The 19,119-nt window shown below is 37.7% G+C and overlaps 1 protein-coding gene across 2 annotated transcripts; it reads left to right on the top strand.

Annotated features, from left to right (window-relative positions):
* The first annotated feature begins 1,001 nt into the window (after nucleotides 1-1,001).
* On the top strand, nucleotides 1,002-17,803 carry LOC128238991 (taurocyamine kinase-like). Of its 2 annotated transcripts, none has more exons than XM_052955386.1 (13): nucleotides 1,002-1,045; nucleotides 4,446-4,690; nucleotides 7,496-7,773; nucleotides 8,481-8,629; nucleotides 8,963-9,128; nucleotides 9,889-10,072; nucleotides 11,279-11,423; nucleotides 12,571-12,719; nucleotides 13,292-13,554; nucleotides 13,886-14,034; nucleotides 15,205-15,370; nucleotides 16,111-16,291; nucleotides 17,228-17,803. In XM_052955386.1, the coding sequence occupies exons 1-13, from the start codon at nucleotides 1,017-1,019 to the stop codon at nucleotides 17,383-17,385; spliced, it is 2,262 nt and encodes a 753-aa protein (XP_052811346.1). In that variant the 5' UTR covers nucleotides 1,002-1,016; the 3' UTR covers nucleotides 17,386-17,803. The 2 variants fall into 2 exon arrangements, with proteins under 2 accessions (XP_052811346.1, XP_052811345.1); XM_052955385.1 differs by lacking the exon at nucleotides 1,002-1,045 and adding an exon at nucleotides 3,669-3,747.
* Nucleotides 17,804-19,119: the final 1,316 nt, after the last annotated feature.

The following is a 19,119-nucleotide window of genomic DNA, read 5'->3' as shown; positions in this document are numbered from 1 at the left end:
TTGGAAAATCGCATAGGTTTGTCGTTGTATAAGAATTACTCTTAATTCATCCAAGTATAGCAGAAAGTTGAGGAAATGAAAAATGCTATCTGTGATGTTTGAAATTATCTGAATCGGACCCCAGACTTTTTCCGTCTGTTGGAATGTCTGTTGTCTACATACACCTTATCCGGGGGTTAAAAGGAATCTTTGACAGATTGAAAAACGAACATTATATAGATGGTTTTTAGGTGACCTTCAGGGTTCCGGACATGCATACTTAATGTGAACGGTTTTAAAGGGGCACACGATTTGTTGATGCAAAACATAATTATTGCATTGTTATGTCAAAGTATTTGGATTTTAACGATCAAAACAAAAATTAAAGGATATTAATTTTGAACGGTTAAAACAACATTCTTCAAAAGGTATTTATTTTTAATTAATAGCCACGTGGTCACAAAGTCCCCACTTTAAAAAGGCGCCAAAATATCACTTAAAAATTTCATTTGTACACAAACCGTATGTTTTTTGTAAGTTTTTATGATAACTGTACAGTCAAATGAGTTAAACATTATAGTGTTTTTTAATTGAAAATATCTTTATGGCACCAAACTTGATCATGCCCCTTTAAAAGCCTGACATGAAAATAAGACAAGTTTGAAATGCTGCAAGTTCACCCGAGTTCATTGTTTATCAGCAGACATGGTGATGAAAACATTTAGAACATACAGGGAGGGGGATGCTCCATACCATTCATCCTTAAATCAATCCTCATCTACCGTAATACGACACCCGGCTGTATGCATTTTGTCGGGTATAAATCTAATTAATATGTGAGGGCGTGAAGTTTCTGAATACATAATATCACTTCACAACTGTTTTACTAACAAACCAGACGGACGGAAACCTAGCTTATCTTTTAAGTGTTATATAAGTCCTTTGCTACTAGTAACTAGCTAATTTCATTTTATGTGAAATTCATAGTTGAGGACTGGATTTGTATTGCGTGTGTAGCCTCGGATATTCTGTAAAAAATGCTTTGCTGTTGGAGTACTAAGGAAGAGTAGGTATCTTCTTCGATAAATTGAAGCATTGTTACTTTTGTTCGTAAATCGCACTGTAGATGGTACGCGTTATTAAGGGGGTACACAGTGAACACAAAAAATGTTCGGAACACCGGCATTCTAGATAACTAGTACTTGTTCGCGGAGGGGGGGGGGGGGGGGGGAGCACCCCTTTCTTGACAAACGACACATTTTGTAATGGGTTGGATTAATTTGAGTGTCGAAATATGGTGACATAATTAAAGAATAACGCATTTACAATTTATTTATTTACACCTCTACCTCCCTTCCTTAAATGAACTGCCTTTTGGCAATTGCCATTATCATCCGATAAACGCAGCATCTTCGGAAATGTTCGGGTCGCGAATCTTATTGAAAATTGTTTATCTTGTTACTGTTATATTGTGTTGTGTGAGTAGGCACCGAAAAACTTAAATCAACTTGTTAGAAAGTGTATATTTATGATATGTTAAATGCATTGTTGTCACAAGTGTTTAATATTACGTTTAAGCGATTTGAAGTGATTGAATTTTTCCGCTTCATTGTGGCGTCATTTGATTATAAGTATCTATCATCTGTTTCCGGTACGGATAGAAAAATCAGACCCGAGGGACGTGCGTAAGCCGGTAACGAGGCTTGCCGAGTTCCCGGCCACGCAGCGTGCCCGAGGGTCGGATTTTTCGATCCGGACCGGAAAAACATGATCGATATTTTTTCTTGCATATCTAAATTTATCAATTTGTGGAAAAAATGACGTAGAAAACGATCTTTGTACAATTACACCAAAAATAACTAAAAATATTTTTTTTTTTAACGATGAATTATTTTCAGTTTTAATTAAAAGTCTTACAAAGATATATATTTGATTGCGCTTTATTGAAATGGCATAACATGTTTCTCATAAACCACACAATAATTGAAATAAGAAGTGGCGCGTTGTTGCGCGTGACTCGTCTTAAGTTCGTTCTTCAATGAAACTTTACAGTTAGCTTCATTGCATGACCCTGTACAAATATTAAACGAGGAATCGTCATCAGTAAAGATATGTTTAAATTGCAACATTTTTATCAATGCTTTATCAAAGAGTTGTGGCCCTTTGCTTAGGTGAGCGTTTAGGGCCATCATGGCCCTCTTATTTCCCTTTAGGGAATTTGTGTCCATGTAGCTATTAATTCAAAATAAAACATTTATAAAGGTTTTATCTTTTTATCTGTTAACAAATCAATTGTTTTAATATACCAAAAAGGATGAAAAAATGTCGAAAACAAGGGTGCTTATGAAGGATACCGAGTTTAATTTGTTATTTGTTTGTTATACATGTGTTTGTATTGATTTTGAATAAGAGTGTCACTTTAAGATCGGTACATATGGTAGGAATGCATGCCCCGAGCTATTAGGAGAGGAATTTAAGCCAATGCACTCATCTGGTTCAAAATCATTGGCGTGTGCACTAAAATTAATGGGGTTTTTTAGAATGCCTAAATGTGATGTTTTCTCGAGAAAACTTGTACTTCCATCGAAACTACCTATCGCATAACAAAGACCGAGTAAAAGCGAGCTCAATGCGTGGGAGATTGCGCGGAACAATGTACTGTTTCGACGTTGACTGTTTCAAACGGAAATGACGTCAATTTGAACAGGAAATGACATCAATTTTCTTTGTTTGTAAACACAACCAGTGTTGACCTTTGCTTACTTACTACTGCTTATTGCTAGGGTTTTAAGGCGTTTCTTCGGAGCTGGACTTTTCTCTTTTTTAAAAAAGGTGTGTAAATTTGTATTGCAATTGCTTTTTAATATCAGCTTACAGGGTAAACGTAACTCAATGCAGAAACAGAAAACTTTTATATTAAATGTTATCTTCTACATTTTTGACATACTGTAGAACTGTCTCACAATGTCTGATATATTAATGTCGTGCAATGCAAGCACTATTTGTTTGATGATAAAGATGTAACATGTTTGTTGATTACCATACATAGGCGGAACATTTGGAAAGAATTGGAGCATCACTGTGCAAAGCGTTTGTTTTTGTTTTTAATAACATGCTCCGTAATTTCTTAAATGAGTACCAGAGCTTTTCAATGAGCTATTGGGAGATGATCCATACAAATCATGAAATTCTGTCAAAATGGATTGTTACATTCAAGGTTGATGCAAAAAAAAGGTTTTTAATTTTAATGCATTTTATTGTTTAACTCATTTGACTATAATGATGAAAAACACATGATTCGTGTTAATATTGGCTATTATATTTGGGTGCTTGAAATAATAGCTACGTTGCCACAAATTTCCCATTTAAAAAAGGGCTAAAACATTGCTTTTATTTTTTTATATGAAAAACTTATTATTTTGTTTTATATCATTTAATTAGTAATGGAAAATGAGAATGATTAATAACGTGTTTAGTTAAGCATTGGAAAATATATAGTTCTTCGTTACTGAATCAATTGGTTAAAAATACTGTTTTTATACAAATAACATTCAAACAAATTTAACAAATTTCACCCTTGATGTTTTGGATGTTGACATTGATATTGAAGACAGTATTCTACAGCATTTAGAATGTAAAAAAGGAAGCTCTGGTATTGAACATTGCTATTATTTTTATTTTCAAATCAGACACAAGCCCAGTGATGCTCCAATGTTCTTGTGCTTCGGTGGACGTGGACAACCCAGAAAGAAAGACAACTGCGGATGGGTGGGAACTAGTGTTTAATGCATTTACTTCCCTTCTATATTGAAAAAAAAAATCGGCCAACGCTATCTTTCTTAAAATGATAGCGGATTGTACAAATATGCTAACATGGTAAATTCGTTGAATATCCTGTCATACATTAAATAATGCATTTCTGAACCATGGCGTTCAGACTAGATTGAGAATTTCAATGTCCTCTTTATGATATACAATAAATAATTTGCCATCACAAGGTTTGATTAATGTGTATCTTTATTCTTCAATATCATTCAGTTTAAAGTATAACCATTAAATACAAATTGTATAAAATGCGATCAATTTTCAACGATTTTAGTTTGCTACAATAAAGCTTTAGATAACAGCCAGCGATTGGCATTCTATACTTATTCATTATTTCTTATCCAAATATCCAATACTTCATGTGTATTGGATCGAACCGAACAACCGGTTTGAAAGTTTGTCAGTGTATACTTTGGACTTGGATACACATTGTTTTCTTAATAAGAACCGTAGAAAACTCAAGAAACACGTGCTTTTTTTGAATGAAAAAAAACTTGAATTTTGTACATAAACATTAGATAACCAATAGCGAAGTTTAACCAGTGACGCGCTCTCTTGGTAACCACTAGCGAGGCAGATCGGATTTTACCTATAACCACTCGTACATTTTCGGCTCACGTCCAGGTTTTTACAATGTACAGAAAATACGTTGATCAGCTAGATCCTCAGTCGAGCGCGGGCCAGCAAACAACACAGAACAAAATGTCGAGCGAGGACAAATGGAGATGTCAGTGGAATTCAAAGCCGGTTGAGGACCTTTGGAGTTCCTTACAGAAGGGGAAATCCGCCTCCCTCTTAAAGAAGCACCTGACGGAGGATCGCTACAAGGCCCTCAAGGATAAGCCGACCAGTCTTGGAGGAACCCTTGCCCAGTGTATGAGCTCAGGTAAAAACTTGCATATTTTTTCAGATTTTAGATTTTGTTTTCTAGTATTATAGTCAAATAATAGGACGTATTCTTGATATAGGAATATGCGCTGATCGAGCAAAGGTCCATTGTGTTTAGTTGTAAGTTAGTTTAAGAGATTTAATCGATTTTGTAACCAGATCCGGAGAGTCAATGACTGACCTTGCTTGACCTTATTTTTGTTTCGTTGTTTTATAGTCGACGCAAGTTGATAAGATTTATACTTTGGTTTTTACTTCGCATATCTTTGCACGTGTGTAAGCATTTGACATTCGAAATGACATTGATCAGACAGATAACGTATTTGATACTCAGTGACATTTTTGGCGAATAATAAGGCTGCCATAAATTTCTCTTCAATGTTATACCGAACAATCAATGAGAACACACTTCTGTCTGCGATATGTCGTGCCTACAGCGGCGGGGTTGTGAAACTATTCCATGAAAGAGAAGTTTGGTGTATTGGTTTTCAGATACAGGAAACATTCATTCATTCTTGATTATTTAGAGACCATGAATATGGCAGTGCTATTTACTGTCAAATGACTCACAAAATATCGTCTTAAACTCGAGCGTTTGAATCTGTTCAAATGTCACGCATGGTGTTAAACACGTACACACCAGACGATGCGGTTTCCGCCGTTCCCCTTTCAGTAATTACACATTGAAGTCTCCCTCTCAAGATGCATACTTGTAACGTTCGTTCTGTTGATTTCATCATATTTAACCTCCGGTTGAAACCAAGGTCAGTACAAGTGTAATGTGACAAACCATCCTATCTAATCAGTTGCCTGCTTGATATAAATGACATGAATGTCTTGTATTTTAAATTTAATGTTTTAAACTTCATGTCTATGGTTAATGGTTAGTTTGTGATATATGTATATATTTATATTGCACATAACGTTCAATCTCGGGGCTATCATTATATAATATAGTCTAGCGGACGTTTGATTTTCGGGCACAAAACCTGTATAGGCAGTACTTGAATACATGTATACGGCTTGACTCCTATAACCTACATATCACTCCAGTATTAAGTAGATTATAGCCTGAATATTTAAAATGTTGAGCGAGTTAATATCATATTACATACTTACTTTGGTTAAACTATTAATCAGTGACGTACACTAACATTTTATTCGCTTAATGTTACAACACGTATTATAAGGGGATTAGCTTTATGTTTTAAATATCATCGATTCAAAGCCTACTTGAGTCACTAGAATTTGCACAAAAAACGTCGATGATCAATATGTGAAACAGCGCTGCAAGCCTTAAAACTCATGATATCTGTTAATAAGGAATCTATATAAAATTTAAAATGCCGACATAGGGTCGTTAAACCAGTCTTGTCATTTACACGAAAGCCGGTGACACCTGCCAAGTCAAAGCCATACGCCGTATAATTCACTACAATACTTGTAGAATGTTTCATTTTGAACAAGAATCTCTGACCTTCTGTCACCAATAGTCTTTGTACAAACATACAGATTTACATTTATTAATGAGCTGGGAAAAAATGATTCCGAATGATAGCAGGTTTTTGGCACAACTTATCCTAAACTCTTGTATAGTCTTTACATGTTTAGTAATTGTACGCCAAAAATCTTCTTTATACGTTAGTATGTTATATAAATAACAAGCACAGGTATACGGGGCATATATTTTTTCAGCCTTGAAATTTTTGCACGCTGGTGTATTTTCTGGCAAATACACTCCTACTAAACACATCAGGAAAACGTTAATTTTCCCGGCTGCAATTTAATTCTGACAAACATCCTTGCGTCTTGGGAATATTGGAAAAGGAATGCCGTCTATTTATTCAATAGTACAACCCGTATCCTAGCAGCCTTTTTATCCAGGTAATATGAAGTTCAGAAAAAAGTTTCCCGGAGGCACTTTTAAGCGGCGTATTGAAGACTTACATTTTACTAGGAAATCTCTATTGTTTGTACTAAATATATTTATAAAACGATATCGTCTGCTGTCTTCCATGGAGTTTATTCTTACATTTCTGGCTGGTTATGAAACGTTTTACAGCATGTATTTGTTCATTCAAAGGCATTGATTCAAGTTTACATAAGCAATTTAACTCCGATAACCTTTTTATAACCCAGCGATTTATTTGGGCCTCTGAGGCATTTTCTGTTTATCCATTACGAATCGATATTGTGGATCTATGAGGCAACTTTTTCATCTATTCCTGATAGACAATTGTGTCATTTTTACCAGAATCAGGAAAATGGCTTTTATTCGATTTATTCATATTCAGCTGAATGTATCGGTATTGATTGAGTAACGACTTCAACACGTAAGAGGATTAGAAAAATAGTTCTAAAGCAAATGTTCATATACATGTAAATACATTTTAATTGGTCTGACAAAATCGAATGATTGCTGATGAGTACAAATCATGTTGAAATAAATTTCAATCTGCATCCGGATTATGAACTCATTCGCCCTTCTCGTTATCACTCCTGTTATCGACGTATGATAAATTAACATTGATGCCCATGGATTCATTACAATGATACACATTAAGTGCATGTCGCAGGTTGTCTTAATCTGAAGGCATTTGATAGAAAACTCTTATGGATCAATATAATACAATGTACGAATATAGAAACACATGTTACTGTATAGAGACATCCCGGGGTTTTGAAATTTCACCCACTATAGGGTTAGGCCATAAGACAGTTCGACCATTCAAAATAAATATATCAATGTGTGTGTACCAACCAAGTATCCTATTTACCTTTATATCCCTAATTGCTATTTTAGGGGCTCTCCATGAGGGCAGCAAGGTTGGAATCTACGCGTGTGACCCATCTGCTTACGCGGATCCCGGCTACGCGGAGCTTTTCAACTTGGTCATCCAGGACTACCACACCGGAAACCCCAATGGCACCGTGAAACACCCGGAGCCTACATTCGGCACCGACGCCGAGATTGCAAGCCTAGGGGACCTTGACCCCTCCGGTCAGTTCGTCGTCTCCACCCGCGTCCGAATGGCGCGCTCTCACGAGGGCATGCCATTCCCCCCAGCCGCCAAGAAAGAGGTAAATGTTATGGGTGCTTTTATTTATTTTTTAACATTAGTATTTTGTTCATTATATGGAGTATCATCAGATACTCGTATGATTCTTTTATTTCACGAGTGCGAATTAATCCAACACTACCTGATGGTACGCGAATGAGTGTGATCTTTGAGATTGATCGATCTCGTCTTGAAAAGACGACTACCACTGCAGTTTTTTTTTTCAATAAGGTGGAACTTCATAAGCGTTAACATAAATTGTATATCAGGCGTGCAAGTCTATTGATCATATAATGATATAATGTGTATAATACAAGCGCAATGTTGGCTTATGATCAATGCCAAGCGTTGGAACCAATTATGTGTGTGGTTAACCTGGGTTTCTGTCTCGTTCAATTATATTACATTGAAGTAATGGTTTTATTTATATAACTCGTGACTGGCTTATAGTATTAACGAGTGAAAGTACTAATTACAGTTTACTAAGAACGTAGTTTTTAGGAATCAATATCAGTTGACAATTAGCGGCGCTAGATGTATGGGGCGTATTATAGATCCAGATCTTTTAAAGCCACTTTCCCTCGAAAAATGCATGATTGTCCTTTCAGCAAATTTGTTTATTTCAAATATAAAAAAATAGTATGGCTCGTAATTCAGACATTTGACGGAAGACCGTTTATTAGATGAACAAACATTGAAATCAACTTACTGATACATTTTCCCGTGCAGCACTTCGAGAAGATGGAGAAGCTTGCGTGCGAGGGTCTGTCCACTCTGACCGGAAATCTTTCCGGAACCTACTACCCCCTCCGCGGAATGGACAAGGGCATGCAGCAGAAGATGATTGAGGACCACTTCCTCTTCCGCGCAGACGACGAGTAAGTGGCATTTACTGGCGCTGGGGACGAATGAACATACGCCAGTGGTGTCTGTTTATGTCATTGACCACATTTTAAAAGTCGAGTTTCTATTGTTTCCATTTAAAGAATGTCATTGGATTCAAAGCATGAAAGGAACATTAAATTACAAAGTTTAATGTACATGATAATAGAGTTCTAATTTACCTAGCAATTTTATCATGCTCGAAGGGGTTCACCCCCCTTCTGGTAAAAGGGCGTCCTAAACGTAATGACCTAACTAACTTAGTAACCTAAGCTTGCAAATATTTTGTTCACTTGACGTTGTAATTGATGACCAGTGCTGCATTACAGTGTGCTTGGGGACGCTGGCGGTTACAGCTGCTGGGACACCGGAAGAGGCATCTTTCACAACAAGGACAAGACTTTCCTCACATGGCTGAACGAAGAGGACCACTTCCGGTTCATCTCCATGCAAATGGGCGGCAACCTCGGGGAGGTTTACAAGCGCCTTGTTGATGTGAGTCGTCTATTTATCTGATCAGAAGATTTAGCGGCTGTGGCGTTCTGCAAACGTTTTCAGCGATTTGCCATTAAGCCAAGCCTATCATTGATATGTACATAAAATCTAATACACAAAGTCATGATTCTGGTGAAAATAGACGGTATGCTAGTGTTAATAAGCTCATAATAAGCCTTGTTTTCATAACTGCAACGCTATGCTATTTATCCAATTAGGAGAAAAAAATATGCTTGTTCGTCCTTTCTGGTAGAAAAAAAACATTTTATGATCTTGGTTTCTTTTATTGCATGCATCTTTTAAGCAATTCTTTTAAGTATTTAGTATACATCTTTATAAAAAAATTGGTTGTCACAACTTGTTTTCATTATCTTTCTTGAATGACACTTCAGAATTGAAGAGATCAATACGCGCTTAACTGTTTACTTTCTGCTAGTGTTGCCAAGATGCATTCCAGCGCTCTGTATGGCTTCGCTTCAGATAATACAGCTTGGAGCATCTCTTCACATTTAATGTGTTAGCTTACATAAACATATGTTTGCAAATATTTCTTCAAGTAAAAGACATTACAGAGTGCAACGTGAATGTCAGAGTCTGACTTTTCAAAAAGAAAACATTCACAAGTTAGGTCATCAATGTCCGTCCAATCCCTCTGGCATTTATAATTTAAACAAAGCCCAGTTCTAGGGTTAAGAAAAAATGTGTATTTTTTCAACATTGACTAAAATGGGCTTAAATATCCAAACTACGTATCTTTCAGGCCATCAGGCACATGGAGACAAAGATGAAGTTCGCCAAGAAGGACGGTCTGGGCTACCTGACGTTCTGCCCGACCAACCTGGGCACCACCCTACGTGCCAGTGTCCACGTCCGCGTGCCCATGCTCAGCAAGGACCCCAAGGTCCTCAAGGATATCTGTGACAAATACAAGCTGCAGCCCAGAGGTAGGGGGCGTGTTCTGGTTCAATGCGTTTAAATGTTGATTTCCTCTTCGAGCAATTACACTCGCAAAATCCTTTAAACCGATGTCCCAATAACGGAAATATTAAGAAAAAATGTAAGAAAAACGGAGACGAAAACTGGTTTGCATCTATTGGAATGAATGAGATTATCAATAATCATGAACCTTCATGAGTTCAAATCGAAGCTCTTTGAGTACAGACAGATTATCCGCATTTAAAATAGAGGCTTATGCAATCAACAAAAAAACAGTTCCCAGTGTTAAACCGTAGTTATTAATTATTTAGATAAAAGAATACTATGGTTTTTTTTGCATTTTTATGAAAGTCAACCGGCACTGCATTGTTTGAACACAATAGGCTAGGATGTACAAACAGTATGCTTTGGCAATTGCTAAATTAGAAAAAAAACTGCTGCCAAGATTCTGTGCACCAACCGTCTATAAATGCATACAGCCAAACCACCTTTTTGTTCTTGGCCTCCATACTTATCGGTTTCAGTAAGCGGTTCTTTTTTTGCACAGAATAAATTACCCCCTCATTTTTCATGTAGATTTACTTGTTTAAAAAACAAGACTCGCATTCCATGTTTGTTCAGGGATTACTTGACCCCCTTTGTAAAATCTAGCCCTGAACTTAAAGATATGCCGGATAAACCTCACGTCGGTTTATTTGATTCAACACGCGCCAAAGCATACATGTCCAAACTCCATTAAATTAGTAACATTAACATCCAACGCTTTATAAAAACTTGACATGATATTAATTGGATTCATACATGTTGTTCGTCTGACCTGTTTGTAGGAATGATTCATACATTGGTTACAATTGCTTGCCATACTAAACTATCTGAAAACCCAAGTGAATTATCTATAAACCTATCAAATATGAAATCTGAACGTACTTGTATATTTATAATCAGAGCTTGAATGAAGTCCATGACCAATGTAATGAAAACAAACCGGACGATTAAATGAATCTAACGGCAATTCGCTTTTATTTTCCTCTTACCACGAGATCAGTAAGGATTATAACATGTTTATTTTTTACTACCTTTTTAACCGTTAAGAAACTCCCTGCATATAAGACACGGAACTTTCATTTGAAGTTTTAAATTGAATTACGGATAACGTCCGAAAAGGTTAAAATATATGTGCGCAACTAATCGTTGGTGGATGGTTCCGTTTATAGGCGTGCACGGAGAGCATTCTGAGAGCAAGGGAGGGGTGTACGACATCTCCAACAAACAGCGTCTCGGCCTCACCGAGTATGAAGCCGTGAAGACCATGAAGGATGGTGTCCTCGCAATCATCGCCGAGGAGGCCAAACTCACCTGGTAAGCACTTGGTTCATGTGGTAAGCACTAGGTCTATGTGGTAAGCACTAGGTCCATGTGGTAGGCAATGGTAGTGTTCCACTTGGTTCCAAGTGGTATGCACTAGGTCCATGTGGTACGCAATGATAGTGTTCCACTTAGCTCCAAGTGGTAAGCACTACTTGGTAAGATCTAGGCACGCGTGTAAGCACTCGGTCCACGGGCCGTCTTTGGGTACTTCACCCTTGATTGGAGTCGTGTCTTGTCGAATAGTGTAAATAAAGTGAGATTGTACACATTGGCAACGATCTTTTCACGTTCCTCCGCGGAGCCGATTCATCAAAAAATCCTCAGAGCGATATGTTCCTAGGTTAGATTTGCTCTGCAAAAGTATCTCGAAGGCTAGGATCACAGTCCAAAGGAAACGGCATCAAGGTTTCCCCGAGGTATCTAGAACAACATTGCGAGGGGTTTATTGTTGTTTTTTTATAATAAAAAAAAATAACTTGCACCTGTGGAATTACGGTGTAAGATTGAAATTAATGTCACCGAGTGATCACGCAAAGCAAAATTTTTCATTTTCGTAAAACAAAGTTTTTTTTCAGATTTTCTGTCATAATGAGAAACATCGTGTGTGTTTGTACTTCAGTGTAACAATATTGTTACTTTCACTGCTCTTACATTATTTTGGTTCCCATGTTATGTAGCGTATACTGTGTCGGTTTGAAAATGATTGAAAACTTCTTAAAATGACGTCATGACGTTATACTTCTCATGCGATTATCCTCTTGATACCAGTAAAATTGAAAAAAAAATCTTACATTATAAGAGTGAAAGAAACACAAGTTTAATTTTGGTCGATGTAAGATCCAAATTTATTTCACTGTGATCACAGAAAATGATACTTTTACTCGGGGCTGCGTCGCTTGGGAAAAAATGCTGTATGTGAAAATTGGGTGAAATAAATTTCAGTCTTCATTTTTCGTTTAAGAAAAGTATATTCAAGTCAAGTGTTTTGCGTTTCATTTATTTAACTAACATTTTGGTCCTTAGCGAACATCTGTGAGGAAAAACGGTTTACAATAGTTCTTGTCGTCACAGTATGATGATTTCAACCGGAAACAAAATGTCTGCCAGTTCTTTCATTTTGTGTGATACATTTTACCAGGATGCCGAAGCCGATTGGTGAGCTGTGGGACATTTTGCAAAAGGGCAATTCCCAATCTCTCATGAAGAAGTTCCTTACACCTGTCTACGAAAAACTCAAGGACAAGAAGACGACACTTGGAGGCACCATCGCTCACTGCATCAACTCCGGTGCGTAAGTTTGCGTAAAGTGGCGCTAAAACATGTTTGTGATATATAAGAATTCACATTGGAATCAAAATTACTTAAAAATGACGTTAATTTTGGCAGTTTTGACTTAGTATTTCTTAGAATTGCGTAAGCGTTGAATTCGTAATGTTGGTAATCTCAGTACTATGATTATTTCATTCGTGAATTTAGGTGTTTGACATATACTAGTACTGAATATAAAGCAAAATCTTTGATTCCGTAAACTTCTATACGTAATTTAAGCTGTATATTGGAAAAAATTATAAGCGGAAGTGTCAGTGAAAAGGGATAAGTGGCCGCTAATTAGTGATTATATGGCTTCATGGGCACAAAAATTAGTGGCCGTGGCCGCGTTAGAGAGTTGGCCGCTTAATGCACGTACATTATATAGTACAAACGTACGGGGGGAATTTGGAATGGCCCGTTAAGGCAGGTGGCCATTTAAACCAGGTGACCGTTCAACCAGGTTTGACTGTACATTGAAACGTTGCTCTGGTACAGCGACGGCAGTATCCCAATATTGTTATCAAATATCATTTTCGTTTTTATTTCAGGCTGTCTTCACGAAGGCAGCAAGGTTGGTATCTATGCGTGTGACCCTGACGCCTACACGACGTTTGAGGAAGTCTTCAACCCCGTGATCCTGGCGTACCACAAGGTAGACAAAATCAACCACCCCGAGCCCACGTTCGGCACGGAAGATGAGATGTCCAAGCTCGAGAATATCGACCCCGAGAACAAGATGGTGCTCTCTACACGTATCCGCGTAGCCCGATCTCACACAAAGTATCCCTTCTCACCCGCCTGCTCCTCTGAGGTTCGTTCGCGTAGTGTACGACATGTATTTGAAAACATGAATAAAGCCAATAAATAAAACAAATGTGTTCTTAAGAAAGTACTAATCGTATAGTTAATGTAGTAAGACAATGACTTAAATATAACAACTTGTAGACACTTATTGTAGAACTTATATCACGATACTGATTAAATAAAAGTCGGTTCATGTAACTACAACGTATGTTTCATTTTGCTAAATTCAACGTCTCAAGTTTCGCCGTGTTAGAATATGTAATCGCTTAACCTCTGTTCTGTTCCGATACTGTGCACACATCTCTGAGTAGTCAGTATTAACCCTTGCCCTTTTCTAGGACTTCGAGAACATGGAGGCGGACACTGTAGCGGCGCTGTCGACACTGTCTGGCGAGTTGGCCGGCCAATACTATCCGCTAGCCAAGATGACACCCGAACAGCAGAACCAACTCATCCAGGACCACTTCCTCTTCAGGAACGACGACGAGTGAGTATTCATTAGTGGTGTGTTTTGCGGTTGCTCGTCCTGGTAATGGCCTACGTGTTGTCCATTTACTTCCCGTCGCTCGATATTGTAATAGACAATATGGATACATGTGTTGGCCTTTGTGTTGGCCTAAAGGCCTTTGTGTTGGCCTTTGCGTTGGCCTAAAGGCCTTTGTGTTGGCCTTTGCTGTTGCTTCATTTAATTATATCATTCGGCTAGTTATTGTATGTGGTCCTTCTTTCGTACATATTTCTCTGAAAACATTGTTCTCGTAGACTATACATCTCCATATTATTTCCATAAACGGGTCATGCATGCATTCATTTGATCCTTATAGTGTAGTTCATTTACTGAGAATCATCACTCGCAAGTTCATGTAATTACGACAGCTATTATTGTTAGAAAGTTTTGTTGGCTGATATAGTTTTAGTACACAGATACACACAAACACACATACATGCACCCACACACGCACTTCGTTATGACAACCTTGATATGACTGCCAGTTTGGCACTGGTACAATAAGCATTCATATACTCGGGGTATTTTCCATGCCCCTTTGTTGTCGCACCTGCTGGCACTCTGTACCTGTGTAATAAAAACCTGGAGTCAGCAGTTCCCTCTAGTAGTATTTCCATTGAAATAATAGCGTGTATTATATATGTTATTCCCATCTTAGAATAAAAAATGGCATAACTTATTTTGGAAATTTAAACTAAACGAGTATATTCACGTGTCGAGACACACCCACGACATGTCCGCCCATGTCCTTCAATTTCAACACTTGCTAACAGTTCTCGTCTTACACTCGGTGGAAAAAAGACATTAGTTTACACTCACCATTGGTTTTGCAGTCGAACGTATTGACTGTAAATGCACAAAAGAGAACTTTTGAGACCGAAATATATTTTAATTAACCAAAAAGAAGGGAAACATATCATCAAAAAGCACTTATTTCTTCTTTTGAAATATAGGTCAATCGGCTGTGCTGCTACTCGACAATAGCGAACTGTTGTTACCGCGAGGTTGGCACTACTGTTAAGGCAACAATGTTTCAAGAGTATATTAATATCATGGATGTTTGGTGTAAATGGTTTATTTTACCTAAACTTTAGACATAAGTGTTACAGTTTTATCCGGTAAATCAGTGTTGTCCAAACTTATTTTCAGTGTGTTGGGCGATGCTGGCGGCTACAAGTACTGGGACATCGGACGTGGCATCTTCCACAACAAGGACAAGACCTTCCTGACCTGGGTGAACGAGGAGGATCACCTGCGTCTCATATCTATGCAGAAGGGTGGCGATCTGGGGCAGGTCTACAGGCGCCTCGTCAAGGTAACGTCTCCACACGCACACGCGCGCGCGCGCGCGCGCGCACACACACACACACACACACACACACACACACACACTTATGTCTCCGTCGACTCGTCTTTCTTGAAACGGTTATTGTTAGCTCTCCTATTTATGAAAAAAAAAACATTTTAAAAAGGTGTGATAGCCTTTCTGTCGCAGTCGGACAAAATCTTCAAACGTTCAATGTAAAAGGTGTATACACGATGACAATACAGACACATGACAATACAGACACATGACAATACAGACACATGACAATACAGACACATGACAATACAGACACGGCTAAAATAGCTGAGTCATAAGCTTGAAACTTGTTAATTTGCTTTAACGCTTATCTCTACATATAAATACACATTCAATGCACACAGTACATAATATACATAGTTCAATGCATAGTATATAAATGATGTACAAAGTGTATATACATAATGGTTGTTCACCAATGTGTAAACAGACAACAGCACATCAATATATTGATAAATACTTCATGGGTATATGTCTAACATATCATTGATTAAGTGAGGAAAACAGACACACGTTTAATTATTGCAACTTTTAAATGACATTAATTTCTGTGGTTTTGTAAAAGGTACCGGTATTATCGTTTGTAAACAGGCTATCGTCGATATCTGCAAAAGCCATAGTTCTTATTGACGAAGAAAGGATATATACTAGTACATCTAGGTTGATAATAATATATAACCATTCTGTTGTAGGCCATCGGAGAGCTTGAGAAGAAACTGACGTTCGCCAAGCGTAAGGGATACGGCTACCTGACATTCTGCCCGTCCAACCTTGGCACCACGCTACGTGCCAGCGTCCACATGGCCATTCCCAACGTATGCAAGCAGCCAAACTTCAAGGAATTCTGCGAGAAATTTTCTATCCAGCCTAGAGGTGAGACTGCGGTGTTTCTCTTATAATGTTATCAATATAAAGGTTATATTCTTATCAAATTAAGCAGTAGATCAACTAAATATATTTAATTTAAAAGTTTAATGTAGATTTACATTATATTGACATAAGCAGATTCACAATCATTCTTTAAAATGGTTATCACTGTCATCACTAGCGACGTAACACTTCAGGATATGAAGTAGTGAATTTATGATATATACAGTATCTTCAACAATAATTGTATCCATATTAAAATAAACTTAGCTTGCTTGGCTATCGATGTAAGGGAGGCAACACCTCTTTAATGGCTTGAGACCATATAGAAATATTTGAGAGATAAAATGGAGCATAATACAATGAAATATTATAAACAGTGAATTCTTACATCAGATACTTAAAGTGACACTCTTATTCAAATCAATACATACACATGAATAGGACTCAACATTTTTGAGTGGTAAACCTCTAACTACTTACTAAATAATGCATTTTTTGGGAAAATATTAATTACTGATAACAGGACTGTAACTTTGTAAATATAAACAGCTAAAAACGCAAAAATATTAAATTATTGGCGAATGCTTAAGGATATACTGCGATCTTCTATCTTCTCTTAAGGTAGAAATACCGTGTTTTCTGCACAATTATTTCAAATTTAACTGGGTATCCTTCATAAGAACCATTGTGTTCGGCTTTTATTCATACTTTTTGGTGCATTAAAACAATTGTATAAATTGCCGTAAATCATTTGGGAGAAAGAGTGCATCTTTAAAATAACATTTTATTTTCCATTGAATAACCAGAACAGCGTATAAACCTTGAGTTTTCATAACTTGAAATAGGTATCTCAGCAGTCAAAGCTTGAGTAAGATCTCAAAAAGAATTGATGACCGTATCATTTGTTTGATATTAAATTTCCTATGAAACTATCTTCAGGCATCCACGGCGAGCACTCTGAGAGCGAGGGAGGCGTGTACGATCTGTCCAACAAGCGACGTCTCGGGCTCACCGAGTACGCAGCGGTCCGTGAAATGTTGGATGGCGTCCTGGCTATCAAGAAATGGGAAGAAGAACTTGCTGCAGCCAAGAAATAGACGCCCAAACAATCAAAGAACATTCTATCAATGAAACTTTCTAAAAACAAATATTGAATTCTTCAATTTGAACTTTTTGTGAACAAACAACCTAGTTTCATAATTGTGGGATAAATACCGTGCAAAAAAGTGCCAATATTTCAAATGGTATAATTGTGCATTTAAACTTTGAGTGAGAAAACGAAAATCACAATGGTTACTAAGGAAACTATGCACGTATTTTAGAATTTGTGTTATTGCTAGAATTTATCTTGTGATTATATCCCAACCAGAGGTGCAGTGTGGTTTGCTTCGTAACTGTCCATTTGTCCATTAGGTATTAATTTTGTGTATTACACTGTGATTTATTTGTTGTTGTTTATTTTCCTATTTATACATTTTTCCCAAGAACCAAAGGAAATAAAAGGATTAAAAAATACCTCGTTTCCCGAGTCAGTTTCCTTCTCCCTATGGAACTTTGTTTTCAACTCGAGGGGTGAAAGCGAAAAGGTTCTATCTGCTTCTTTATTTAATGTCACTTAGAACCTTTTCGCTTTCACCCCTCGAACTGCACGTGAAAGGTAATAGTTATTATTAGAATTATGCAATTATCGAAGTGCTCAATTAAATAAAGCATACCCTATAAACTGGTATATCAGAACAATGCCAGGGTCGTCACAACTTGTATTGAAAACAGACCGAGACTTTGTACGAAGTTAATTAGAACTCATTTTGCCGGCTGCTACATAATCATACCGTCCGTAATAGTGGGGGACAATTGTCAAAATAAATAAACTATTATTTGGAAGAATAAGCCGTATCAATAAACGTTGTCGCAAAAAAATATTACGATAGCCTTATAGAATAAAACTCACTGACGCCTGGGAGTAGGAAAAAAATGGCTATTGGGCCCAGCTTACACGTTTAACTTTTAAGGTATTCGAGGTACAATAAGGTGAGTTTTGAACGCCCAGTCACAGTGGTGTTACCTTTTTTTGATCATTTGAAAGGATTTTATTTAAAAAGAAACTGCCACAAGATTCGCCCGTCGAAAACAGAATATTTTTTATAAGTTTGTAATTTCAGCAATTAAAGGTGCTTGACTCTGAAGTAACTAGGGTGACACAATATCATTATGCACCAGTCAATTGTAACCACTGCCCCCCCCCCCCCCAGGTCCGGGGGTAGCCGGGGAAATGGGCCGTGTTTTTACTTTTCAGGTGGTTTTGTCTTCACGCCAAATTTAGCGGGAAATTGGCCTTATCTAGGGTCCCTTGCGTGCGGGGGCATTTGGCGGGGGTTTTACCAGCAGATTGTCCCCGCAGGGCGGAGACTTTGGCCGGGCTTGGCTGGACAAAAAGTCAAAGTCCCCGCTATTCCCCGGACCTGGGGGGGGGGGGGGGTTACAAATGACTGGTGCATTACAATCAGATCCACCATACTCGTTTCACGACGTGACGCTCCATGACATTACGTTCTGGGCACAGCGTAATGAAGTACAGTGAAGGTTAGGATATGCTTTAACAGTGATTGGGAGCTACATGGCTAGTTATCGAACTTGGCCGATACAGTCTGCTTAAGCACATACTGTCCAACGGGCAAAATCTCGAATATAAAGTATAGGTTATTTAAGCAATTCAAGGGATAGAACTCTTCCATGAGTGATCGAATCCCGATGTTCTGTTTGTACAGGTATTGTCCAAGTTTGGAGATGATCTGACAAAAGCGTATCGAGTCCGCACGCTGCCAAAGGTG

Source organism: Mya arenaria, chromosome 6 (assembly GCF_026914265.1).
Source record: "Mya arenaria isolate MELC-2E11 chromosome 6, ASM2691426v1".
In the NCBI taxonomy this organism is placed as follows: Eukaryota; Metazoa; Mollusca; class Bivalvia; order Myida; family Myidae; genus Mya; species Mya arenaria.
Note: the sequence above shows the minus strand (reverse complement) of the source record. Positions and strands in the feature narration are given on the sequence as shown.